This window comes from Anguilla rostrata, chromosome 16, assembly GCF_018555375.3.
Source record: "Anguilla rostrata isolate EN2019 chromosome 16, ASM1855537v3, whole genome shotgun sequence".
Taxonomy (NCBI): domain Eukaryota; kingdom Metazoa; phylum Chordata; class Actinopteri; order Anguilliformes; family Anguillidae; genus Anguilla; species Anguilla rostrata.
This window is the reverse complement of record NC_057948.1, coordinates 9,686,409-9,713,428: the sequence shown is the minus strand read 5'-3', so window position 1 is coordinate 9,713,428 and position 27,020 is coordinate 9,686,409. Positions and strand designations below refer to the sequence as shown.

Here is a 27,020-nt window from a genome sequence, read left to right as displayed (position 1 = left end):
ATAGCCAGCCCAACAGTATCCAGCCCACTGCAGTGGGTGTGATATATTAAACTGGTCCGCAGCTGGGATGCTCATATGTGCAATTAATGACCCTGGAGCGTCGCTAATGTCGAAAATGACTCTGAGCACGGAAAGAGTTCAAGTAATGGACATTGTACAGCGGAGATTCACAATGCAAAACACATGGACACATGCACACAAACTCACTCTCGCTCTCTCTCTCACATAAACACACACACACACACACACAGAAACACATTCATACACATACACACGCACATTCACAAGCACACATGTGCACACACATACACACAAACACACACACACTCAGTTTTGCTCTCTCTCTCTCACATAAACACACATGCATATGCGAGCACACACAGACATACACACACACACACACACACACACACACCTGGCCCTTCCAAGCCCCTCCCTCTTCCCTCTCACCTGGCCCTGCCCCTCCCCTCCCTCTCTCTCACTGACTCTGTAAATGCGTCCTGTCCCACTGCCCAAATCCTCACTCACCTGCACCGCCCCTTAAGCCACTACCTCACCTGAGACTCACGCCTGGATACGACAGCCACAGCTATTGGAAAGAGCTCTTAGACATGAGTGCTCACAGATATCTCACCTTAGAACACAGACATATCTCGCCTTAGACCGCTGCGGCAGCTTATCCGAGAACACAAGGACATCTTACCTGAGAGCAGAGATATCTCACCTGGAAACACCAAGATACCTCACTTGAGACCGCAGAGATACCTTACCTGTGAGCATAGAGATACTCACCCGTAAGCACAGGGATACTCGCCTGTGAGCACAGGGATATCTCATCTGAGCGCACCGCTATATCATAACTGTAATGTCTGTGGACTGAACGTTGATTCCTGCCCTGTGTTGCGCGAGGAGTGAAAGATCATCATGACTAATGTGAGTACTGACCTGCTGATCCTCTCTTTGTGGGGTGACTGAAGGGGGCAGAGTGGGATGAGACAGTGGAAGGCTGAATCGCTCCTTCTCCTGGAGAAAAGCGAGGCAGTTCTGAAAGTGTGCACGTCCAGTCTTTGCATTGCATTGTGTGGGATTTACAGGCTTTCACTGCTTAATATAGAGGGTCTTGTAGTATTTCAAAGGGTCTTATGAGATTTTAGAGGCTCTAATAGGATTTTAAAGGCTTTTGTAGGATTTTAGAGGGTCTTTTAGGACTTTAGAGGCTCTTATAGGATTTTAAAGGCTTTTGTAGGATTTTAGAGGCTCTTATATGAATTTAGAGGCAAATGTTATATTTTTAGAGGCTCTTTGATATTTTAGAGGCTCTTTAGGGATTTTAGAGGTTCTTGCAATATTTTGCAGGCTCTTGTGAACTTTTAGAGGCTCATATAAGGTTTTAGTGGCTCTAATAGGATTTTAGAGGCTTTTGTACAATTTCAGAGGTTCTTATAGGGTTTTAGTGGGACTTCTTATATTTTTAGAGGCTCTTGTAATATTTTAGAGGCTCTTTTAGGATTTTAGATGCTCTTGCAATATTTAGAGGCTTTTGCAGAATTTTAGAGGCTCTTGTAATATTTTAGAGACTTTTGTATTATTTTAGAGACTTTTGTAGGACTTTTGAGACACTTGTAGTATTATAGAGACTCTAGTTTGATCATGGTTCACAGAGGGCACAGGACTTTTTGCCCATGGGTATTGTATTATTCAATTGTTGTTTCTTATTGTTGATGGGAGGCTGGCCTCCAAATGCTGTGTTTCTTTTACTGGGCAGAGATGGATAATCCGATGGGCTCAGAGCTCCCACCCTGAGCCAGGGCATAAAGGGGAGCATGGCCTCTAATTAAGCACACATTCTGTGGCTGAGCCTGTCTGTCTGTCTGTCTGCCCCTCAGGGTGAGGGTGTCCTGGCACGTCCTGTAGGTCCTCTCTAGGGAAAGAACGAAGGAGGCATGTGCGCAAGCAAGTGTGTGTGTGTGTGTGCGTGTGCGTGTGTGTGTGTGTGTGTGTGTTTGTGTAAGTGTGTGTGTGTGCGGGGTGTAAGGGTGTATGATATGAATCCTGTGAATGAAGCCACTCTTTCTTCTGCAGTCTGAGCGAGAGGGGTGGGGTGGGGTGGGGTGGGGGGGGGGGTAATTTAATGAATGAAAGGGGGGGATTGTTCTCCCCCCACCAGCCCTCCACTCCCAGAGTTCTGGCCAAGTCCACCCAGCCTTTAATTATGACCATTAGAGGGAGGGAAGGAGAGGTGGAGAGGGAGAGAAAAAGAGAGAGAGAGAGAAAGAGAAGGGAGCTAGCACAGACACTCCAGCAGTGTTAGTTAAGACTCGTCTTCTCCCACATCTGTAACTGTGTAGATAGAGGTATTAGTCTGTAGGAACATACCACAAGTTGGTCTTTAAGTATATGGACTTACATGTAAATAGATGTGTGTAGGGAGATGTATTAGTCTGTGGGTATGTGTATGAACCTGTACCGATGTATTCATTTGTACATTTTTGCGGTAACGAAACAGAGGGTTGTAAGATTCAGTTATAAGCTGTGACAAGGCTCAGTTGTGCCAGTGTTGTAATCTGAACAAGTTTGTGTGGAAGAAAATGTGTGTGTGTCTGTGTGTGTGTCTACGTGCGTGTGGGTGTGTGAATGGTGGGGTTCTCGTGTGGAAAAGTACTCGGCAAACCCAGAGGAAGCCGTCTGCAGGGCAGGGCAGAACCGCGCCCACAGAGCAGAGGACGTTATCCCTCTGCTCACATAAACTTATGTGTAGGAACGACCACACAATCTCCATCTCCATCTTAATTTGTCCCCGTATGACTCCACCTCCCAGCGTGCACCATAATAATCACCCTATCTGCCCGCTAGCGCCAAACTTGGTCATCGCTAACAAGGTGATCAATAAAAATTCAACACTGAAAGACATAAACCAGGTTATGCTACACAGTTGAATAGTTTTTACTACTGTGCCTGCGCACGTCTATGAGAGAGAATAGCGTTTTACCAGACAAGTAAAACAGCAGGTTTTTATAAATGCAAGCTTGAGGAATCTTTTTAGGGTTTACACTGGAACTAAACCAAAAGATTTAAAACTGGCTTCTCTTCTTGGTTATTTAACTGAAGATGTTTTCTTATGGATATAGACGAGAGTAAAGGTTTGAATATCGGTGATATTGTAGCTTTTATTGCCGTTCTAATGCGGGTTCTGCTGTGACTGTGAGGTCTCTCACTCCTGCTGCCCCATCATGCCCCTCTCCCCCCCCAGATGCCCTCCCGCTGCCGGACGGCTCTGCACATCGTGGGCACCACGCTCTTCGCCGCGGTCGTCCTGTTCGGGATCCTCCTGGCCTACGTGACGGGCTACCAGTTCATCCACACCGAGCAGCACCACCTGTCCTTCGGGCTCTACGGCGCCATCCTGGGGCTGCACCTGTTCCTGCAGAGCCTCTTCGCCTTCCTGGAGCACCGGCGCATGCGGCGGCCGGCCCCGCCGCGGCTCCTGCGCCGCTCGGTGGCGCTCTGCATCGCCGCCTACCAGGAGGCGCCCGACTACCTGCGCAAGTGCCTGCGCAGCGTCCGCCGCCTCTCCCACCCGGGCCTGAAGGTGGTGCTGGTGGTGGACGGCAACCGGCCGGAGGACGCCTACATGATGGACATCTTCCGCGAGGTGATGGGGGCGGAGCAGGCGGGCTGCGCGGTGTGGGGCGGGAACTACCACTCGGAGGGGACGCGGGCGGAGGACGCGGCGCGGGTGGCGCGGGTGGTGCGCGGCTGCCGGCACTCCTGCGTCATGCAGCAGTGGGGCGGCAAGCGGGAGGTGATGTACACCGCCTTCAAGGCCCTGGGGGACACGGTGGACTACATGCAGGTGAGTGCGCGGCAGTGGCTGCTCCCCCCCCCCCTCCATGGCTCTCTGCTTGGTTCCCTTCTGCGATCCATGTTTTTGTTGATGGAGTGTCTGGAGTTTGAACATCGGTGGCTGGTGTTTGGTTGAGTGTCTGGAGTTTGAACATTGGTGGCTGGTGTTTGGTTGAGTGTCTGTAGTTTGAACATCGGTGGCTGGTGTTTGGTTGAGTGTCTGTAGTTTGAACATCGGTGGCTGGTGTTTGGTTGAGTGTCTGTAGTTTGAACATCAGTGGCTGGTGTCCGGTCGGAGTGTCTGTAGTTTGAACATCATTGGCTGGTGCCTGGTTAGAGTGTCTGTAGTTTGAACATCGGTGGCTGGTGTTTGGTTGAGTGTCTGTAGTTTGAACATCGGTGGCTGGTGTTTGGTTGAGTGTCTGTAGTTTGAACATCGGTGGCTGGTGTTTGGTTGAGTGTCTGTAGTTTGAACATCGGTGGCTGGTGTTTGGTTGAGTGTCTGTAGTTTGAACATTGGTGGCTGGTGTCTGGTTGAGTGCCTGTAGTTTGAACATCAGTGGCTGGTGTTTGGTTGAGTGTCTGTAGTTTGAACATTGGTGGCTGGTGTTTGGTTGAGTGTCTGTAGTTTGAACATCAGTGGCTGCTGCCTGGTTGGAGTGTCTGTAGTTTTAACATCAGTGACTGGTGCCTGGTTGGAGTGTCTATAGTTTGAACATCAGTGGCTGGTGTCTGGTTGGAGTGTCTGTAGTTTTAACATCGGTGGCTGGTGTCTGGTTGGACTATCTGTAATTTTAACATTGGTCGCTGGTGCCTGGTTGGAGTGTCTGTAGTTTGAACATCAGTGGCTGGTGCCTGCATTGAGTTTCTGTAGTTTGAACATCAGTGGCTGGTGCCTGCATTGAGTTTCTGTAGTTTTAACATCAGTGGCTGCTGTCCGGTTGGAGTGTCTGTAGTTTTAACATCGGTGGCTGGTGCCTGCATTGAGTTTCTGTAGTTTGAACATCAGTGGCTGGTGCCTGCATTGAGTTTCTGTAGTTTGAGTTTCAGTTGTTATGTTCAGAGTGTCTTCGGTTTGAGCATCAGTGGCTGTGGTTGGGGGTGTCTGTAGTTTGAGCACGATGTCTGGCATCTGTTAGTTTGAGAGTCTGTGTCAGGTGTCTGTGGTTAGTCTCTAATAGTCCGAGTGTCAGTGGTTACGGTTGGAGTGCCTGTAGTTTGAGCGTCTGTGGCTGGTGTCTGTAATTGAACCGTCTGTAGTGAATTAAAAGCACGCGGTCTGTTCTGGTCTCTGGCGCCGTCCTTTCAGGCCGTAAAGATCTCACCACAACGACTGGACACACAAACTCGCCAGCTGTTTCCCTCCAGCTGTTGCCAACGTTAAATGGACTCTCCTGTCATTGTCACAGCCCAGTAAATTCCTCTCCTCTCCTTTGATGCTACTGTTTGACGGTGCAGCTAAAGGCCATTGGTGGTACTGAGTATTTATTTGAGGCTGGCTGTTTTGAGGTGTCCCAGGCCCAAGGAGAAGATTTGTTCATTGTGTTGTGGTGCATCTGAAGGTGGGTCGCCTTTGATGGGTTACGGAGAGAGGGGTCAGGGGTCAGACGCGGCCTGACACACACCTGCACTCATTAAAGCCCGACTCAGCACACCTGCATTCCATCGGTGAACCCTAAGACCCTCCAGTGCAGTCACAGCCAGATTGTCGTCTGTTGAAATAAGCAGGAGCTGGAGTGTGTGTGTGTGTGTGTATGTGTGTGTATGTGTATGTGTGGTTGTGTGTGTGTGTGTCTGTGTGTGCGTGTGTGTGAGTGTATGTGTGTGGATGTGGTGTGTGTGTGTGTGTGTGTGAGTGTGTGTGTGTGAGTGTATGTGTGTGGCTGGGGTGTGTGTGTTTGTACACTCGAATGTGTTTTCTATTTTTGTGTATAAAGTTGTGTTTAAAACAGAATATTTATATTTTAAAATATATTTACATATACAGATAAATATTATGAGGGAACATGCTTGTTGTTTATATTTATGATTTAAGTTTTTCCAGTATTGCCTCTCAGTAATACCTAGATATTTGTACCTGTGTCACCACACAGGTTACCTGTGGTCCTAGCACTGCACAGGTATACAGAGAAATGCAAGGTTAACTGCCTTATACAGGTGTTTATAGACATGCCAGATTACCTGTTTTACTTGCTCTGTGCAGGTGTGCACAGCTGTGCTTATAGAAGGTAGGTAACCTGTTTTACCTGCTTTGTGAGTGTTCCCTACTTTACTCTGAAACCTATGTTACCTGTGCAGGTGTGTGACTCGGACACAGTTCTGGACCCTGCCTGCACCATAGAGATGCTGAAGATTCTGGAAGAGGATCCGGAGGTGGGAGGAGTCGGGGGAGATGTACAGGTGAGCTTCTTTCTCTCCCTTGTATGATGTTGAAATCTTTTGCTGATGTGCATCAAAGCTATTTATAATTTTCCCCCAGCCCTGCATTATGATCAATCACAGTAGCAATCTCTGCTCTGTCCCTACATTGTGACCAATCAGATTGCTTGTGCTTAGTTTACTCCTGTTCCTGCATGGCAACCAGTCACATTGTTCATACCTTCACCATTCCTGTTCCTGCATTATATCTAATCGCAGCGTTCATATCAGTCCTGTACGTTTTCCTGCATTATGACCAATCACAGCGCTCGTAATCTCCCCTGTCCCTTTTCTCTGCATTATGACCAATCACAGCACTCGTATCTCACCTGTCCCTTTTCCTGCATTATAACCAATCACAGCGCTCGTATCTCCCCCGTCCCTTTTCGCTGCATTATGACCAATCGCAGCGCTCGTATCTCCCCCCTGTCCCTGCAGATCCTGAACAAGTACGACTCGTGGATCTCCTTCCTGAGCAGCGTGCGGTACTGGATGGCGTTCAACGTGGAGCGGGCGTGCCAGTCCTACTTCGGCTGCGTGCAGTGCATCAGCGGGCCGCTGGGCATGTACCGCAACAGCCTGCTGCAGCGCTTCCTGGAGCCCTGGTACCAGCAGACCTTCCTGGGCACCAAGTGCAGCTTCGGCGACGACCGGCACCTGACCAACCGCGTGCTCAGCCTGGGCTTCAAGACCAAGTTCACGGCGCGGGCCAAGTGCCTGACGGAGACGCCCACGGGCTACCTGCGCTGGCTCAACCAGCAGACGCGCTGGAGCAAGTCCTACTTCCGCGAGTGGCTCTACAACGCCCTGTGGTTCCACAAGCACAGCCTGTGGATGACCTACGAGTCGGTGGTGACCGGCTTCTTCCCCTTCTTCCTGGTGGCCACGGTCATCCAGCTCTTCTACCGCGGGCGGCTGTGGAACATCCTGCTCTTCCTGCTGACGGTGCAGCTGGTGGGCGTGGTCAAGGCGGTCTACGCCTGCTTCCTGCGGGGCAGCGTGGTGATGATCTTCATGTCGCTCTACTCCCTGCTCTACATGTCCAGCCTGCTGCCCGCCAAGATCTTCGCCCTGCTCACCATCAACCAGGCCGGCTGGGGCACCTCGGGCCGCCGGAAGATCGTGGTCAACTTCATGGGGGCGGTGCCCGTGACGGCGTGGGCGTGCGTGCTGCTGGGGGGCGTGGCCTACACCATCTACTGCGAGGCGCGGGCGGGGCTGGAGGGCACGGAGCGGGCGCTGCTGGTGGCGGGGGCGGCGCTCTACGCCTGCTACTGGGCCGCCCTGCTGGCACTCTACCTGGCCATCGTGGCCAAGCGCTGCAACAAGCGGGAGGAGCAGTACAGCCTGGCTTACGGCGAGGTCTAGGACACGCCCCCCCCCCCCCCCCCACACCACCCCAAACTCCCTCCCTTTTTCACTGGTGCTGCTGACACAGCTGATCCTGAGGCCCCGCCCCTCCCCCAGGTGCTACGGTTCCCAGCTCATCGGGGCTCCCTCTGACTCTCGCCCTCGCAAACTGCATGCTGGGTCTCCCGTGCCAAAGTTCAGGGGCTTTGTTCTTAGTTTTTTCGCGTTTAAGACTGAACTCTTACGGGGATTATGGTGTGTCTCCTAAGTGGGGGGGGGGTGCTGAGGGTCACTAGTTTGTGCTACGCTGGTGCGGTGCTTTTCCGGAAACCAGAGGCGTTAAGTACATACCGGTTTAAGTTCTGGGGAGGGGGAGAGGAGGCGGGTTTTCACTCTTCCAGGGCGTAGCGGCCATCTTGGCTCTCAGCAGACAGGAAGAGGCCTGCTGAGGCAGGAAGCTGGGCAAGAGAAATAACACTGATTTGATAACACCGACTCAGCAACACGGACTCCTGCTTCACACTGGGTAGGACCGTGGAGCTCTGCCATGACTCTCTCTACTGGTGCACTTTTAAAATCCTAACATGTAACTGACAATCCAGCCTTTGTACAGAAATGGTCTCCTAAGCTGGCCAAACACCTTCCACTTTGACGAGTCATAGGGTGGATTATGTGCACTTTTTTAACATCTACAAATATTGATGGCCAGAACGAGCGGCCTTGCACTCAAAATCCATTTAAACTCTTTTAGTGTTTAAATAAAACCTGCACACGCTTACTCTGTAGAACAATTTTTTAATTTGCCACATCCAGTACAGGATTATGCGTTTACAGGTATATTTTAAAGATACATTCTACTCTCAAATGCTCTTCCCTCAGTCTCTCCTGATTGCCCACAGTGGTGTCACAGCCACCAGGAGAGGGTGCTGTGATGAAACACAGCTGCCACTGGAGGGCGCTGTGGTGAGAAGTGCATCTCCAGGCCAGGCATGGCATTAGAAACTTTATTTTTTATTTATTAAATTTACCATGTACCGTGTTTCCAGCTTCTGTTCATTTACAACACCCTTCTCTATTTAGAGACTTAAGGACTTAGTGGTGATTCTACCTACATTGGTGCACGATTAACGTGCAATATATAATGCACCGTTTACAGCTGCTGGAAATGAACTCTGTTGTCTTTACTGAATTTAAAAGTCCCCGGAGTCCCAAAAGCTCTGGGTTGCATAGTGGCTTTCTGAACTTGGACCAGAACCGGGCCCTGTAGAACTTACCGGAATGAGCCAACGATGAGGTCATCCTCCCAGGTGCTACGCGTGGGTAGATACTCTTTAACTTTACACGCATTATTTTCCTACATCCAGCACGTGACGCCAAAACACCAGTGTACTGCCATTTGCGAGTGCCATTGTGTTCGTCAGCATCAGCACTGCTCCTAAATGTGGTCACGACTGCACGAGCGAGCCTGGATACGGAGAAGTGGGACACATCCGGACCAGCGAACACATTCTCCGCCAATCAAATGTCGCCATCATCCCCACTCGCGCCAATCAAATCTATCTCTGTATTGTCATCGCTGTATTAATATCATGCGCTGTGATTTTCCATGTCAGGCGTTCAATGAGAGGGATCTATGATAAATGAAAAAGGCTGAACAGAATAATTATGCGAAACAAAAAGCAGATCAGGTTGTAACTGAGAAAAATGATTATTTGGTTAAATAAAGGTGAGAATCACGCTGCCACAAAAAAGTTAACAGGATTTTTAAAAGGTATTGGAATATCCCTCTTTGCCGGTACTTCACTGTACTTTACCAGTACTGCTTTGTTTTAAATAGTGGAAAGTTCTTGCACCTTTATATGTATTCTGTTGCATTACATTGCGTCAAACAAGAACAAATGTTTCTCATCAAAGGATGATTGTGCAAGTTGAAACGCTGAAGAGCAAACAAGAAAGAGAAAAAAAACGCTTTGCAGCGCAAACATCAACAGTGCACATGACCTGTTTTCTTTGATGGTGGAATTCCAGGTGAAGATCAGGTGGAGTTCCCACCACGTACTCTCACATATTCAAACTCTGATTCCATTCGAAGTGACTGAGTATCACAGCTCACAAAGTTTAAGTTAGTTTGACCTTACTCTCAGCCTTGTAAAAGTAGATCACTGTACATTAGTGTCCCTCCTGTACAACCTTGCAGTGGTGTGTGTTATTAGATTTTAGCAGTTGGAGTCTGTGTTGGAGCGTGTTATTAGGGTTTGGCAGTTGGAGTCTGTGTTGGCATGTTATTAGGGTGTAGCAGTTGGGAGTCCATAGTGGTGTGTTTTATTAGGGTGTAGCAGTTGGAGTCTGAGTAGTGCGTGTTAATTGGGTGTAGCGGCTGGAGGGAAAAGCTTCATTATTGCACATCCAGTCTGGGCTCGGAGATCCTCAGGGTGAAATAACAACTGGAGTACTGATCTCTGATCTTCAGCTGGGAAATTTTTACAAACCAAATTATGTTATTTATGATCTTCAACTACCATCTCCTAAACGCATATTCTACAGCTGTGAGCTTGTTAAAATGCAGACATTAATCATAACAGCAGACAGAAGTGCACATGGTGAGATGCCAGCTAATAGAGTCATTGTGGGTGGCTGGACCCTCGAGTTTAAATACAATTTTATCCCTTTTTCATGAATACCTTCTGTTCCATAAAACAATGTTACAGTTGCTGTCACTACATTACTGGCGATAGCTGAAATTGCCCTACAGCAATTTTGCTGAACCAGTTACAGTACAGTGACACCAGTACCAATAGGCTGTCCTGTCATTATAGAGAAATGCTATTCTGCACGCTTTAGGCTGGGTGTTTCTCGGTCCATGTGATTCTGAGGCTGATTAGAGAAAACTGGTATCAGTTACTTTGAATGGCAGCTTTTCCCCGCTTCAAAAACAGAACCTGGGGTCAGTGTGACGCGCCCTTTAAAAATCACTCAAAACGTCAAAACGTCAGGTGACATCAGTCTTGCTGGTTCTTCCAGTTGCTCAATTCTCCGTGCAGTTCTGTGACTCACCTCTGTGCGGCACTGTGACACTTTCAAGAAACCAAACATGTACATGCAGCCCTTTAACTGGCATACCAGCTACCACACAGCGCGACAGATAGACACACACACACACACACTCACTCAGACACTCACTCACACACACAAACACACACACACACACACAGGGTCGACAGCTGTCACATTAGTAGCAGTTTAAAGGTCCGAATATCAATTCCAGGTCCTAATCTTCATACATTTACCAACAACCATTCCACTTGGTTGTTCTAGAGGAATAATCTTGAGACTGAAACCCTGATAACTGAACTACTGGCAGTTATACCTTCAGGACCTTGGGACAATGTACAGCATATCACATGTAAATACCTTTTTGTATTACTAAAAAAAAAACAAGCATTTGTCTATTTAATGACTACAGTGTGACAAACGATCTTATGTAAAATCTGTAAAAGATGTATTTTAAATTAAAGACATATTTTTGCCTTGTATGGTGTGGAACTATAAATATGTATTTAAATATATATTTTATTGTGTATATATTTAAATATATAACATAATGGATTTAAGAAAATCACTGAGCAATTCAAATGTATATTTTTGCAATTGGTTAAGGCCCTGTAAGAACCTGCGCATTTTTAATAAATGAACAGTATTAAAATAATAATTTGGGCTTCTTGTTTTGGTGACTGAGCCTCTCAGAATTGGCAGAAAAGGTCCTGAAATGTGGGGGGAGGGGTTTAGGTCACTGATGGGGGGACTTCTCCGCATCCAGGCAACCCTGCCCTGGTACTCCAGGAAAAACGTTACGCCTCCAGCCTTCATTTCCCATAATGCTCTCTACGGTCATCGCCATACATATAGATATGGGCTCATCTGTGTCTTTTAGATTTCCTGTGCTGCAACCTCAACAGTCCAAAAGTGATAATCACTTAGCTTAATTTATTATATACAGTACACGTGAATTCAGAAAGTATTCACAACTTTTTCCATTCAGACATAGCTGACAAATTTCTTTTGAGCTTTAGGGGTGCGCTCTCAACAGCAAACAATCATGACGCTTAACATCTCAGAACAGATGAACCCCGACACCTGTTCCGAGCCCCCACGGTATCAAACAACCCAGTAAATATTTAAAGGACAAAGTCAACACAGGGGAAGGAGAGCTGAGACCAGCAGAGGTATGTCCTCAAAGGCAGGCCTCTCCTGTGATCCTGTCAGTCATGCGGGGGTGGGGGCGGGGCAGATGGGGTGGGGGCGGGGTCACACTTTCTTGGGCACGTTGGTGATGATGGGTTTCGGGCGGGTCTTGAAGATGAGCTTTTTCTTAATGAGGGCGGAGACGGAGTACGAGGTGGGCTCCTCCCCGCCCGTCTCCATGGGGACCTGGTCCCCCCGCGGCAGGCCCGAGTGCTTCTGCAGGACGGCGAAGGGCTTCTCCAGCTTCACCTGCTTCCCGTACAGGATGTGGTGCCCCACGATGAGCACGGGAACGCCCTGAGGGAAAGAGGGGAGCGCCGCGCAGGTGAGACAGGCAGGTAACCCCACAGGCACACACACTGACACTCACGCACACACACACGCTCATACACACTGACACTCACACACACACTGACATTCACGCACACACACACGCACACACACGCTCATACACACTCGAACTCACACACACACACACTCACACACATGTACTCACATACACACACACCCACAATACACATATAAACACACAGAGGTAACCGTACATGCACTTCACAGCTCACAAATGATGTCCAGTAACCTTGCACATGGGTCCCTCCCACACCACACGATTACATGCACCTGCTGAACAGCATAAAAAATGTGTTTCAACTGATTCAGGTGCATACCCTGAGGAAGGCACCGGTTTGCCAAAACGTCGGCTTGTTTTCAAATAACAAACAGAGATATTGCATAATGTTATGCACATCGAAGCTTGAGAGTGCGGCAGCTTCTTTTCTTTCAGTTCATGTTCTGCCAGTCTGCACCTCTGCAATCCAGGTGCGCAATAACCGCGCACAGCCGTAGCTGGGTATGTTGTTGATGAATTATAAATCTGGCAACCCCGGCATGATACCATGCCCTCCCTTCCCCATACCTCCTTGGTGTAATGCAGGTCTCCCATCAGACTCCCAGCGAGTCCAGTGTTCTCCCTGGACATCATCTCCCCCTGCAGCTCCACAAGCAGCCACTCCTCAGGCCCACTCCCCTGTACGCTGCCCCCCACAGGAAAACGCAGCACATTACACTCTGTCACACCCACTTAACAATAACGTTAATATAGTGTCACACCCATTTAATAATAATGCTGATATAGTGTCACGCCCATTTAATAATAATGCTGATATAGTGTCACGCCCATTTAATAATAATGCTGATAGTGTCACGCCCATTTAATAATAATGTCAATATCGTTATTACTGTTCCTGTTTGTTATTGTCATTGTTGTTGCCATGCACAGCCCATACTACTGACTGTCCTGCCTTTGTGTTGCTGAAACGCCATGTCAATATTTACAGAAGTATTTCCTGCCACAGTATTTTTGTATTCGAATACATTCTTAATTTTAATGAACTGCAAAGACAGCATTATGACGAGTTGTGAAAAATACTTGTTCAAACCTTGAAACGATTATCTGAACCATTTTGGTCTCCTCCACTCTTATACGTGTCTACAAGAAGAAAAAAAACATATTACGGTAACACACAAGTATGAATGGTTTATAACTCTTCGTAAATAGCGACAGTTACCAAAATACGTAATTTCATATTTAGTACAAATTCAGCAAATTCATAGAGCAGACTGACTATCCACTAGCCTTAAGCCAAAAGACTATCTTATCGATAGTTTTGTATTAGTTACATTTTCTTCTATTAAATTACATTAAATTTAATAATCTGTATGGCCACAAAATTGAGACAGAAGTAAGAGCAAATCATAAAAATGAAAGATCAAACAATTTGCGCACCCACTGCACCAATGAATGGTGAACTAGTTAGCTTGCCTAGTCTCAGCTCCCTGGTTCTGATAACAACTGATATTATCAATTCGGTCATAAATAAAATTGCGTTCGTACCACTTTGTCACAACAATTATGAAAAAGGATAGCTATAATCATGGTACCTGTCCGAATTACCACTTCGACTCCCGATAGTCTTTGCAGTTGCATTAACTTTCTTCCCCAGCAGTAGCAGTACAAAAGCGCCGCTACTGCTAGAACTCCGTATCAAGTTTCCCGCCAACGCTTTGTAAACACATGTTTCCGGTACGAGACTCGATCTTTCCGGTTCCGGATTAAAGTTCTCCCATGTGGTAACGTGGTGTAGTTGGCGTGTTTGTGCACTGCTCGGTTATGGAAGCGTGAAACCTGAAAAATTCTACATCTGGGGAGAAAACAAATGTGAGCCCAAGTCCAATACTGCTAATTAATTATCTCGACATAGCAGGTGTATTAATTTGTGACGTTATCTTGATGTGTTATCGTAGCTATCATTAGTTGGTTTAAAGATGTTCGCTGTACTAGTCTGTACATGCTGTTGTTAGCTTGCAGATCATCTGCTTTTATCCTGTGAACGCTCATCATCGCCGCCTCGATCGTGCCTTCTGGGTCTTCATAGAATAGTTATTTGAACGCTTTGCGTATCTGCGTGCGATCTGATGTCCCATAAATATAATTATCACTTGTGTACTTAGCTGGCTATCATAACTTGTATGTGAGCTACTCAGTTTGTTCTGTCGTTGTATGTTCGCCATGCATTACGGCGTAGTAGCGTTGTTTGTAAATGTCGCCAACACTACGTGCTTTTCTCGCATTATTTTATTCCAGAAAGAGAATATGGGGGAGTTTAAGGTTCACCGCGTTCGGTTCTTCGACTACATGCCTGCTGGGATCAGATGCATGTCATTCAACTACAAAACACAGAGGCTGGCATTGGCGAGACAGGACGGAACCGTTGAGATTTTAAACTTCTCTGACAACTACTTCCAGGAAAAGGTAAAGACGTGTTAAATTAACAGCAGTTTCTCTGGTCTCAGTGGGTTGGAGTAGTTACAGCCTCACTCGCAGTCTCCATCTCAAGGTTTCAGCAAATCTAAATGGCTTAAATGTAAATAACAATTTTAAATGTACGCGAATGGATATGAAACACAATGAAAAGACTTTTTGTTTGTGGAAAGTGGATGCATTGCGGTTTAGTCGTATGAAAATACTTAATTATCTGTCGTTACAGGTGATTCCAGGAAATGACTCCCGGTCCATCGAAGCTGTGTGTTGGGTCGGGGAGCGGCTGTTCACCGCAGGCTTGAACGGGGAAATAACGGAGTATGATTTGTTCAATCTCCGCTCCAAATACTCATTGGACGCTTTTGGAGGTCCCATCTGGACTTTGGCGTGCAATGCCCAGGGCACTCACTTAGCGGTCAGTATAACTCAGACACGAAGTATCGTTGGATTGACTTGACTACTTATTATTTTTGCTTTTAAATATGCTAATTTACAAGTAGCTTTATCTGTGATAAGGGATGAGTGGTACAGATGTTCCTGATGGTTAAGTGAAACCAGTTCAACATCTGACACAATTTGCAGCTTTAGTTTTTAATAAGGCAGTCTCCAGATCTGCCAATCCAAAATGCTGAGTTTACTGTCAGTCATGTCACAGTGGCCAGTGATCGTTTAAGAAATAAACCATACATCTCAGTAAGACTGTTTGGTGGGTTAAAGGCTGAGTAAGAATAGAATGAACAGTCTTGGAAGCTGTCACTTAAGTAATTGGCCAGAATTCCACCACCAAGCAAGAGTTTCATTTTAATCTTTTTTTTATAATAAGAGACCAATTGATATAATTCAGCTGCCTCACTCAGCTATCAGCTGTTGACTGTGTGACTTTACTAGCTATTAAAAGGTAGGTTAATCATAACTGATAACAAAAGAGGTTAAATATGTGTAGAATAGAACGCTTAATGCTGGAGTTAGGTCTGAAATATAAAGTTTTCAGGAGAAGGTGTGTCTTCTGGTAAAGCTGGTTTCACTGCCAGGGGTTTAAAACTGCTGTTCTCTGGTCCTGCAGGTCGGGTGTGAAGACGGGTCGGTGAAAGTGTTCGAAGTTTTCGAGGAGAAGATCCGTTTCGAAAAGAATCTGGACAGACAGAAAGGTGAAGTCTGAAGGATCCTGCTAGAAACAGTTTAGAAATATGTTCAGTGCTGCCGGTATGACAACGTGTAGCACGTTTTGCACTGTCAATCACAGTTTATCCTGCCAATCACCTGCTTGACCTTGTCATTTGCTCGGTGTACCCCATTCGCTGCCGGGTCTGCCCTGTCAGTCACCCATTTTTATCGCCTCGGTCATTGTGTTAGTCGTCAAGGGAAAAGTCCAGCTACACTTGGAGTGGCGATGAAGGAAAAAAAAATCTGTCATAATTTTAAACCTTATTTTCTGCTGTCTGTGCTGCTACTCTTTGTGCACATAGTGTGTCAGTGTCATTTGTTTTCATTTCTCCTAGTCTACCAGTTTTATCGCTCAGTTTTCTATGTTAATCACCTTTTTTCTGTTAATCACCTGGTTCATCCTGTTGAGCTCCCGGCTGCCCACCTTAATTGCGTGGCTGCCCACCTTAATTGTGTGGCTGACCGTGTTAATTGCGTGGCTGACCGTGTTAATTGCGTGGCTGACCGTGTTAATTGCGTGGCTGCCCACCTTAATTGCATGGCTGACCGTGTTAATTGCGTGGCTGACCGTGTTAATTGCGTGGCTGACCGTGTTAATTGCGTGGCTGACCGTGTTAATTGTCCTCCAGGCCGCATTGTCTCTCTGTCCTGGCACTCGTCCGGAACCCAGATTGCCGCTGGAATGCTGGACATGATCCGCATCTTTGACGTCCAATCAGGTGAGAGGCTGCCATTTTCTAGATAGCTGCGATAATAACGACCACGTTCCATTTCCGATAATTATCAGAAATGGAACGTAATCATTTTCATGGTCTAAAAACCACATTGGTTAAGCTGGTATGGAAATTTGAATCACGTTTTGACCGTTTCTGATTATGATCAGAAATGGTCAACACATTTTCATGGTCTGAAAACCACAGCGGTCAGGCTGATATGGAAGTTTTGGCTGCACTTTACTACGATTGACCTTCTGTGTGAAGCGTGGCCACCGTGGGCTTTATTTTGGGGGGGGGGCGGCGTCGTTTCGAGCGTGACCGTGGCCGCTCTTGCAGGGCGCGCGGTGCAGAGGATGCTGGTGGACCGCGGGGCCACGGGGAGGCGGGGCCAGGAGTGCGTGGTCTGGAGCGTGGCCTTCCTGTCGGACCGCACGGTCGTCAGCGGCGACTCGGCCGGGAAGGTCCAGGTCTGGGATGGGGGCATGGGCACGCTCGTCAGGACGCACCTGGTGTCCAAGTGGGACGTCCTCTGCCTGTCCGTCTCGCAGGTGAGCAGCGCGTCCCGGCGGCGCGGGGGGGGGACTCTGCTGGGGACAGTGGGGGGGGGGGCGTTCAGGCAGAGTGTGGAGCTGTACTGTAGTTCAGTTCTGTGGAGAAATACAAGGCCTGAGAAATGACTGATCAGTGCAGAGATTAGGCTACTGTTAGGTGTGTGCGAGTGTGTGTCTGTCTGTCTGTGAGTGCGTGTGTGCGTTCGTTCCTGCATGTGTGCAAACGCGTGTGTGTGTGCACGTGCGTGCATGCTAGAGAGATGAGAGTAGTGATGGGTGTGTGTTTGTTTGCACTGATTAAGGCAGTGGTATGTCTGAGTGTATCGTGTATAATTATTGTACTGTGAGGTGTAGGGTGGATGAGGGTATTGTGAGATCAGGGCATTGAGGAGTGCCTGCGTGTGATTGACAGGACGAGACCAGCCTGGTGGCCGGTACGTCCGAAGGCACCGTGGTCCAGTTCCAGTTTCTCTCGGCCACTCTGGGGGAAGGGGAGGGGGAGCAGGAGTGGGTGAGGACCAGGACCTTCAAGCACCACACCCACGACGTGCGCACCGTCCTGGAGCTGGAACGCGCCATCGTGTCCGGAGGTCAGTGCGCGCCCTCGCCCCCTGCTGTCCAGCCCCGGTACTGCTTCAGCTGACACACCGTGATGCTATCTCTTTCTCCCCTTCAGGTTTGGACACACAGCTAGTGGTCAGGCCCCTCCTGGATAAGGTGGAAGTCAAGTCCTACGACACGGGATTGCGCAAGATCCACTTTCCCCATGTGAGGGCGCCATTGCGTTCATATTCTGCTGAATTCTTTTTTTAAAAAATGGGAGTGTCGATGATGATTCAATTTTCGGTTCTACTGAGCTAAAGTGAGGATCTACTCGCAGCGCACTGAGATACTCCATTTGTTTTGTGGGTGAAAACTGAGTCTAGGTTTTCTCTGCTGGCTACTGGTGTCGTTCGTTTACGCTGGCAGATTCCTGTGTTGTAGCTTTTGAGACATTGACAATGATATGATGCATGAAGCTGAATGTTTGTGTGTTTAGTAATATTACTGTTGAAGGTTTGTGTGCATGTGTGTGTGTATTGGCTTGCGCTTGATAACATTACTGTTGTCTGTTTGTGGTAAAGCCGCTGTTGTATGTGTGTGCTGTGTGTGGTAACACTACTGTTGCTGTTGTACATTACGTGCTGTTTGTGGTAAACCACTGTTGTATGGGCTGTGTGTGGTAACACACTGCTGTTGTATGGCCTGTGTGTGGTAAGCCTGTTGTGCCGGCGCTGTGTGCGGTAACACTGCCGTTCTCTCTCCAGCGCAGCCTGGTGTCGTGTGCGAAGCAGGCGGGGCTGCTGCTCTTCCAGTTCCCCGCCCACCTGGAGCTGTGGAGGCTGGGAGAGAGCGACGCCCACGGTGAGGGAGGGGGGCCCTAATGTCCCGCAGGACACCCCATACAGAGAATATTACACAGCAGCTAATTAGAGCAATGAGTGACCATAGAGATAACTGTGATGTAGATTGACTTGTGTTGACCATAGAGAAAGTGAATGATGTAGAGTGGGTATGGTGGTTTCTGCAGGTTGCCCTGGAGACAGCCTGCCTGTGAGGAGGAAACCTGAGAAACTGCTGGAGCTGAAGAGAAAGGTGCGCTTGGGGTACACGCCGCATGTACCGTCACCTGTACCATTCCTTTCCCATCGCTTGTACCATAGAGGTCACCTCAACCGTTACCTGTAACATTACCTGTATTAGTGAGTTACTCCAGATTCCTCTGGGGCATGATGAACTTGTTTGGTGTCTTTTTGCATTTAGAGCTCAAGTGAGAATTTCTTTTGCTTTTTTGACTTTTGACCCTTGACCTGTGACCCCCAGGGCGAGGAGCACATCAGCTGCAGCGCCCTGTCCCGCTGCGGGGGGTGGCTGGCGTACTCCAGCGTGTCCAGCGTGCGGCTCTTCCGTCTGAACTGCAAGGGCAACCAGCTCAGCATCGTCAAGGTGCGTGCCCCCGTCGTCGTGGTTACTGACCTACGCCTCCCGACCAGCAACCACCTCCAAATCTGAGAGTGATATCGTTCAAAATCCCACCTTATTTACCTCCAGCCTCACCGAATCAGCAAGCAGCTTCATTCACGCTCATTATTTTCTCCCTCTATGATTGGCTCTCTCTGTCCCCCTTCCTCCCTCTCCCTGCAGATCTCCAAGCTACCGAAGGTCCTGAGCTCCGCCCACCAGCTGTGTTTCTCAGCAGATTCTTCCAAACTGTTTGCCGCCTCCTCCCTATCCTCAGTCCACGTGATTTCCCTCAGCCAATCGGAGTGCAAGTACGTGCACACCTTCAAGCCAGCGTCAGGTGAGGAGAACTTCGCCCTACCCTAGCTGTGGTGCATTTCCGAGTTGGTTACTTAGCCTGTTTTTGCGAATCTCTTTGCGTTCGAACCGTGGTTTCGTTCTTCCAGGTTGCACGGAGCCCGTTCACCTGCTGGCTGCCAGTGCGGACGGCGCCTGGCTGGCTACGGCTAACAGGGCGTGCGAGGTCCATGTCTACAGCCTGCGCAAACTCAAGGTGACTGTCGGCCAAAATCCACCCGAACCCCTTCATCTCCCAGTTATGTCCTGTTACAAACTTTTAGTGAGCGTTTGACCGCGATCGTGGTTCTAGTTCTGACCAAAGCTTTCATTCCTTACCGCGGTTTGCATTCGTGGTGTAGTTTTCATTCCGAACGCTGTTTTCCTATTGGAGCGTTTTCTGACCTGCGACCTTTGACCTGCGACCTGTGTTTCAGTCCCACTGCACAGTGCCCGTGTACGGCTCCTGCCCCAGCGCCATGGCCATCCACCCCACCACCAACAACCTGCTCGTGGTGCATGCCGACCATCAGGTTAGCCGCAGACAGGAAGTTACCCGTTTCTCTACAGGAAGTGGTTTTGCCATCGTAGTTCAGAGAAGAAGTAACTAAGCGTAAAAGCCTGGGTTCAAATAATGTGTGCTTTTCAAACCCTTTCGGTGGATAATACTGTATACGCATAGTGACTGAGGAGAAATCTCTCTTGGTAGATACATGAGTGACATCTGTAGACATTGATGTAATTCTCTGAACAGGAGTGCAATCTAAATGTGAACATCTCTTTAAATTATGTTGTAATACAATCTATCAATAGCTACAGTTATGTCGTGTCAATGCGTCAATCTTCCCATTTGTAAATATAAATGAAATGTAATTTTATACAGTGATTCAGTGTTTCAGTTTCAGTTCAGTTTATGTAATTTTCATAATGCTTTGTCATTGTGATATCTCTGTAGATATGAGATTCTGTATGTGAATCCGATGCGTGTCTGGATGTGAACGCGATCGTGTCAGTGAGTGATGTTATTGTAATGCCTCTCTAGATATTCGAGTACAGCATAGCAGAGAAGCGGTACACGGACTGGAGCCGGAAGTTGCAGAGGGAGGGGCTTCACCCTCTGTGGTTCGAGAGGGACACGCCCATCACGCACGTGAACTTTAACCCCCAGAAGCCCGCCCAGTTCCTCTTGCACGACATGTACATGTTCTGCGTCGTCGACCAAAGCCAGGTGAGCGAGCCCCGCCTCCAGCCACTCCCAGTTTCTATTCCCAGGTATTATGTATTCCTGTTCGATCGTCAATAAAAATAATTTTATTAAGCATCGTTAGTGCCATTACTCCAGGGTGCTTTCTATTAATAAAATATGCCTAATAAGACTGCATAAACAAACCAGCAGGTGAAAGTGTGTAGATGATTGAACATGTAAAACCAGTTTGAATCATCACACACCAGTCATCTGAAATGATTGCCTCCCCTCTGGCCTTGTAGCCTCTCCCTGACAGGACCACCCAGTTTTACAATCAGCTGACCCTGAGGAGCCTATCAGAGGAGGAGAGACCGAGCCGCAGCCATGCGTTCAAGGTCTGCAAGAGGTTCCAGGTGAGATTCAAAAAAAACTTTATTGTCCATTAATGCGGGCAATGATGGAAATTTGTCTCGGAGTGTCGAGGTGGAGTGACCTGCTACCATGGTGATTCGGGTGGGAGGGGGTGCGTCCTCACGTTGTGGTGTGCGTTCACCACGGTTACGGTCGACACGACCTGTAATGTTAACAGTACTGTCTGCCATTTGCGTCATTTCAAATATATATGGTATGTATTGTGGGCTTCATTTATTTATTAAAAAAAAAAAAAAAAGCATAGCTTTACAGGAAATGAGGAACTGTTTTAATTGTGTGGTGGTTTAAATGAGCTATTAGTCATGGGACATTCACAATACACTAATAATTATTCCAGCTCTCTGTTGTCCTCAAAGTAATTTTACAATGCTGTTGATATAAAGGTGTGTCCATGTGCCTGGCGGAGGGCGTGTGTGCGTGTGTGCGTGTGTGCGTGCGTGCGTGCGTGCGTGCGTGCATGTGTGTTCCCATTTGTGTGTTCGTGTGCGTTTACGTACGTACACCTGACTCTGCGATGTGCCCACAGCCTCTCCTGAGCATGCACACGCTGGAGGACGGCGCGCTGGTTGTGGTAGAGCGCCCTCTGCTGGACATCACCACCCAGCTCCCTGCGCCCGTCAGACAGAAGAAGTTTGCCACATAATCAGCCGAATCCTCTTCGGGGGACGCCGCTTTGTAGAGACATTTTTTTCCACGTGGTAATAAATGCGATATTTCCTTATAGCGACGGCTTTGAGTTCTTTTGTTCGCTTTGGAACACCGGGGGGGTGCACTGTAGTGCTTCGGGAGCTGGCTTTCAACACAAATGTTCTGGGTTCAGTTCCCGGTGTGCAATGTGCTTGAACTGAATTACTTCACTGGGGCAAGTCGCTCTGCTATAATGTTTAAATCGTCACCGCAATACACTGACAGTCCTGTGCAAGTACGTTAAACACACAATGCTTCATAAATACATTGTCAATACCAGACCTGCCTCGCCTACCACCGCAGAGACCTGGGTTCAATCCCCGGCAGCGGTACTTCCGGCTCGGTCAGACGTTCCTACGAACACAATTGGTAGTGTTCGCGGGTGGGAAGCTGGTGAGGGTGTGAGTCCTGATCATTGCATTAGCGACTCCTACTGTTTGGTCGGGGTGCCTGTTCAGGAGGGAGGGGATCTGGGGGAGATAGCGTGAACCTCTGCACGTGTTACGCTCTCCCAGTGAAACTCCTCAATGTCAGGTGAAAAGAAGTGGCTGGTGACTCCGCATGTATCAGAGGCTGGCATGTGGTAGTCTACACCGTCCCCAGACCGACAGAGGGTAGTGCATCGACCAGGACTGTGATACACATGGGGACTTGGTATGATGACTAAATTGGGGAGAAAATGGCAACAACAACAAAAAAAATACCAGACCTGTGTCAAATACGTATTTGTTTTGGATTTGTTTTCAAATACTTTTCTGTGCTCCATTGATCTTGCTAGTGTAATTGAGCCTGCCAACATGACCAGAAGGCGGGGATTGTACTTTTTGAGAGTATTTGCCTGGTTCCAATACACCAAACAAGATCAGTTGAGTGTAGAAAAGTATTTGAATCTCAAAAAAATATGTATTTGACCCAGGTCTGGTCAGTACACAATACTACACACACATTCTGTCAATACAAAATGCCACACATACATTAGCAATACCAAATCCAGTGTACTATCACGTGAGTACAGTATACGCCACACAAATACACTATACTCTGCCAGTGCTACACAAGTACATTATAAGTACACCTTTAACACTGCACAAATACACTCGGTACACAATGGTAAACACATTTTAAAAACGTTGACACTACACCCCAGAATACTGGGGTGCTTTTGTTGACACTGCATGGATATACACAGTTGGCGTACTTTGGTTGGAAGTTGTTTTTGGAGAGACCGTGGACAACGATCGTCTGTGTACGTTTGTGAGTAACAGTGTCATTATATTTGGAAAAGAGATTTTTCTGTTGAGGTTTTTGAATTGAAAGTTTTGGCGCTTGGTCCCGTTGAGACCCATTGTATTTGGGTGGGCTGTAGCGGACATCTAGAAAACTTGTCAAACCTGTATGGATGGATGGGTAGATAGCACTCGGGGTAAGTGGAAACAGCTTTATTAAATTTTTTGGTGAGCTGCCTCTTTAAGCATGACTAAAGAATGGGATGAATTAGTCAGGTAATCAATGACGTTTATTTGGGCAGGTAGGTCTATGTAGTTGACACACTCACCTGGTTCTATGAAAGAAAACTGTTAGCTTATTCAGACGTTAAACGCATCAACTGCATTATACAAGATACATTGACAAATTTACCGGCTGGACAATGTTGAAGTATGTAGACTGGTGCCTGGAGCAAGTTATCTTTCGCAAACCATGCACTCTTAATAGGTGATTCGGATGAATGGTATTGATGCAGCCTACCACTTTGTTTAAAAAACGAAAAAGTATTTTTGTAAAATATATTTTTTTCATGATGAAAGATGGTGACCACAATTCCTTGAATATGTAAGATCATTTTCTGTGTAATAAATTCAGTATTTACATTTTCATTAAAAAAAATATGTATATCTAAGTTGGCACTAAATATCTTCGCCTTTACGTGGTATGGTATTTGGGTTAGGGTTAGGAACACGTTTATTCTTAGGGTTGAGGCAGGTTTAGGGTGTTCAGCAGTTGGGGTTGGTGCTAGCGTTAGTTCTTGTTTTTGCGTAACTACATTATTTTCACTTTTTGAGCTAACAGCCGTTTTTCTAAAGCAATGACTCAAACCACATTTCCTCATAAATGTTATTCTTTTCAGTGTATTTAAATAGTTTTGCATCCATTTTGCACTTTTCGGTGGAGAGTCTTACGGCCTTGTGGTATTGTGCTAATACAGCTGGGATTGGGGGCAGGGCTAGGACTGCAGCCCTGGCCCTGGAGACCCACGGGGGCAGCTGGTCTGTGGCTGCGGCTCTGCTCTTAATTGGCCAGTTAAAGCGGGTGATTACACCCTGTTCCTCACCTCACCTGGCTGTTCCTCACCTCACCTGGTTTCCTGGGCCTGAAGTGGCTGCTAATGACAAGCGAGGGCCAAAAAGCCAGCAGACCAGACGACGGGGGTACTCAAATCCGGCCCTCGAGGCCGGCAGCACCGGCTGGCATTCCTTCCTCCCCCTCTAATCGGGGCTGATTTGAACGTGGGACCCCAGGTGAGTTAAGTCTCCGGCCAATCGGCGGCACCAGTCCATCGATTAGCTAACGGGTACGAATGAAAACCAGCGGCGACGGCGGCCTCGAGGGTCAGGTTTCAGTGCCTCTGTCGTCGGGTGTTTCCAGGAGCTGGGCCACGGGTCCCAGTACTGAATGGCTTTGATCTCCTGCTGAACGGTCCCTGGAAAGGATGGGGAGACTCGCCCTGAAGCCTCCAGGTCCCAGAGGTCACGGGACTGGGCTGTGCGACCGGGCAGCTTGCAGTCTGTGCTCCCGACAGCCGTCGAACACTAACTGTAAGCTCTTGTGCTGAACCCTGCTGGCTTCAACGTTCACAACGAGACTTGCTCAGTGGCTCAGCCCTGTTCTCATATGTGGAGATATGGTCTAATACTGAGGTCCTGGTGCTTCCTGCTCTCGTTATTACATTTACTTTTGCCATCACTTGGCCAGATGCTCTAATCAAGAGCAACGTACCATAGCGGAGAACATCAGCGGTACTCTGAGGAGTACAAAAATGTACTCCTGACCAAGGAAACATTGAGGCCTCTTTATAATCACTAAGTATAATATTAACCCACCAAGCAACCATTTCTATTGAAACAAAAGAAGGTAAGACTAGAAAGATGACCTGTAACAGCAATAATTAGAACGATATCTAAAATGAAATCTGAGGTAAGAAAGCGAAAAACGAATATGTAGGTATCTGAAGGGGTCAGGGGAGCGACGGCGCTGTCTGAAGAGGTGGGTCTCGCAGTTGTCCAGACGGGAGATGGCCGGCACCTGGACCAAGAGCTGGGTAGAGTAGCCGGTGAGAAAGGAGCCGATTCTCTGCATGTTTAATTAAAAAGGAAGAATCGGCAGCCCCGATGGTTGAAGCTCAAGCTTTGCCGTCGTACTGAGCAGTGTTCCAAAAAGTAATTGATGGACGAACAGGCATCAATCACCAGAACCCCCCCCCCCCCCAGGTGCACATGCACATTCCAACATCCCACACCCTCATCTTATCCAATTAAATGCATGCATCCATACCTCAAAATTTTTGCTGTGTCAGTCAATACCACCTTGTCATTGGACTCCAGATGGCAGTGTTCCTGAATCTTGAACTTTTGTGCTTTAACGTGAGTATTTGATAACTCTTTTCATTAAATAAATACATTTATTTTAAAAATGTTTTGCATTTACTAGTATTATACTAGTTGTCTAGTATTTTGTCTAAAGAGTTGAAGCCATTCGGTTTGACAAATATGCAGTAATAGAGGAAATCAGGAAGGGGGCAAAGACGTAGTGTTAGTATGCACACACACTGGATAAAAGGTAGCCTCCACATTGCCAGGCAGTTGAGGAGTTGGGAGGAAAAGGAGAGAGGATTTCACTTTCTTTCAATATGAGAAAAAAAAATGGTGTCGTCTTTGGGAGAGAAGACGCGAGGATATCATGGAACAATACAACTAAAGAGACACCTCAAGGCGTGTCATCCACGTGTTTGTGTCAAGGTAAATATCAACTTTCCTATTATTATGGGTTTCTTTGTCTCTGTTTCTCCTCCTCCTTGTGACACACACACACACACACACACTCACTCAATCACCTGGCATGGCAGTCAAAATCTAATGTTACTGCATTGGCCAGTGATAGATTTCGGCTCTGCTGCTGGCTATCACCTGAAAAGGGTTTTTATGTTTTGGATTCCAGAAACCGTGCGCATAAAGCTGAAATCCAAGAGTGCGAAGGAGAAGCTGCAAGCGATCATATCGGGTGTGTTCTCCGCGGTGTCAAAGTACCCGCAGAGCAAGTTTGGTCAGGCTAGGCGACGAACCCCCTTAACTCACTGTCCCTCAGCCCACATGGAAATGGATGACGGTCCAGATCCCCACCATTTTTCAGGCCATTTTTGTAATGTTTTTTTTTTTTTTTTTAAATCTCCTAGATGCAGTATTACTTTTGTCTTTCAGAGAATACAGCTTCAAGACCTTAAAATCTCTGGCCTTTGACTTTCTGGCTATGGGAGCAGCTCAAGCCTACGCTCTGTAAGTGTTCAGTGTCTTGCAGTGTTCATTTTGGCAGTAATTTGTTTTTTCTTTTTTTTGTGTGCTCTCCAGAGGGCAGATGGAGCTCTCTGTCAGTAGCCTCCTTGGTCTGTTCGCTCGGCAGGAGCCAAGGCCTCGGCAGTCCACATCGCTGGAGAAGTTGCTCACTTGCCTCTGAAGACTTGCACATCTGCTTTTTAGACTGTGCCCTCAGGTTGTCTAGGAGTCATCTGACACCTGCTTCCTTGTGAATTGTATTACATTACATTTATTTGGCAGACGCTTTTATCCAAAGCGACGTACAAAAAGTGCATTTCATGGTCATAGACAACTGCTAAACACAGGTTCAGTAAGGTACAATACAATTTTGTTTAGTTCACACAGTGAACACTATTCAGACCTAACCTCTGCAAAGCCAACTAGGCAGAAGAATAAGCTACAGGGGGGGGAGTATTCACTACAAGTTGAAATGTATCAGCAATACAAGGCATCCACTCCATAATGGCTCCTTCCCTGTATACGATAGACAGAGGATATGTCACTTTCACAATTTCGTTAAAAAAACCCCAAAGATAAACACAGCAGTAGCAAGGGCTTGAAGTTTGATTAGTGGTGTATCTTAGTGGTGTATCACAGAAAGACTAACATTGATCAATAACTAAATTAGATTTTTTATTTTATAGCTTTAAAGACTTTTTCCTCATTCTCAATGTTTGTAAAACGTAA

At 47.4% G+C, this 27,020-nt stretch overlaps 3 protein-coding genes across 12 annotated transcripts in view; 2 read left to right on the top strand and 1 right to left on the bottom strand.

Moving 5' to 3' along the window:
- Nucleotides 1-11,325, top strand: part of has3 (hyaluronan synthase 3) — a 33,806-nt gene extending 22,481 nt beyond the window's left edge. For 8 of the 9 annotated variants that reach the window (XM_064313585.1, XM_064313584.1, XM_064313583.1 and 5 more), the window contains 3 exons: nucleotides 3,251-3,853; nucleotides 6,142-6,243; nucleotides 6,700-11,325. In XM_064313585.1, coding sequence (XP_064169655.1) covers nucleotides 3,251-3,853; nucleotides 6,142-6,243; nucleotides 6,700-7,629 — 1,635 coding nt within the window. In that variant the 3' untranslated portion in view covers nucleotides 7,630-11,325. Of the gene's footprint in view, nucleotides 934-3,250; nucleotides 3,854-6,141; nucleotides 6,244-6,699 lie in introns of all 9 variants that reach the window. The other variant, XM_064313580.1, reaches the window with a different exon arrangement.
- Nucleotides 11,326-11,575: 250 nt separating this feature from the next.
- Nucleotides 11,576-13,937, bottom strand: chtf8 (CTF8, chromosome transmission fidelity factor 8 homolog (S. cerevisiae)). The gene is made up of 4 exons (XM_064313590.1): nucleotides 13,795-13,937; nucleotides 13,293-13,342; nucleotides 12,770-12,887; nucleotides 11,576-12,150 (listed from the first exon to the last, which is right to left on the bottom strand). Exons 2-4 carry the CDS (start codon nucleotides 13,313-13,315, stop codon nucleotides 11,917-11,919), a joined length of 375 nt encoding a protein of 124 aa, XP_064169660.1. The 5' UTR covers nucleotides 13,316-13,342; nucleotides 13,795-13,937; the 3' UTR covers nucleotides 11,576-11,916.
- utp4 (UTP4 small subunit processome component) lies at nucleotides 13,932-21,783 on the top strand. Of its 2 annotated transcripts, none has more exons than XM_064313578.1 (17): nucleotides 13,932-14,071; nucleotides 14,498-14,665; nucleotides 14,901-15,089; nucleotides 15,738-15,822; nucleotides 16,468-16,557; nucleotides 16,891-17,102; nucleotides 17,518-17,695; nucleotides 17,782-17,873; nucleotides 18,413-18,509; nucleotides 18,676-18,740; nucleotides 18,969-19,091; nucleotides 19,290-19,446; nucleotides 19,553-19,659; nucleotides 19,880-19,975; nucleotides 20,485-20,670; nucleotides 20,931-21,041; nucleotides 21,587-21,783. In XM_064313578.1, the coding sequence occupies exons 2-17, from the start codon at nucleotides 14,507-14,509 to the stop codon at nucleotides 21,701-21,703; spliced, it is 2,064 nt and encodes a 687-aa protein (XP_064169648.1). In that variant the 5' UTR covers nucleotides 13,932-14,071; nucleotides 14,498-14,506; the 3' UTR covers nucleotides 21,704-21,783. The 2 variants fall into 2 exon arrangements, with proteins under 2 accessions (XP_064169648.1, XP_064169649.1); XM_064313579.1 differs by lacking the exon at nucleotides 13,932-14,071 and adding an exon at nucleotides 14,185-14,380.
- Nucleotides 21,784-27,020: the final 5,237 nt, after the last annotated feature.

Bases quoted from the DNA above. Each gene is read 5' to 3' on its own strand.
- chtf8 (XM_064313590.1), bottom strand. From the start codon at position 13,315: ATGGTTCAGATAATCGTTTCAAG. The intron at 12,888-13,292 runs GTTTGAACAAGT...TGTGGGGGGCAG, and splicing joins GTTCAGATAATCGTTTCAAG to CGTACAGGGGAGTGGGCCTG. The intron at 12,151-12,769 runs GTATGGGGAAGG...TCTTTCCCTCAG, and splicing joins ACCTGCATTACACCAAGGAG to GGCGTTCCCGTGCTCATCGT.
- utp4 (XM_064313578.1), top strand. From the start codon at position 14,507: ATGGGGGAGTTTAAGGTTCACCGCGTTCGGTTCTTCGACTACATGCCT. The intron at 15,823-16,467 runs GTGAAGTCTGAA...ATTGTCCTCCAG, and splicing joins GAATCTGGACAGACAGAAAG to GCCGCATTGTCTCTCTGTCC. The intron at 21,042-21,586 runs GTGAGATTCAAA...ATGTGCCCACAG, and splicing joins AGGTCTGCAAGAGGTTCCAG to CCTCTCCTGAGCATGCACAC.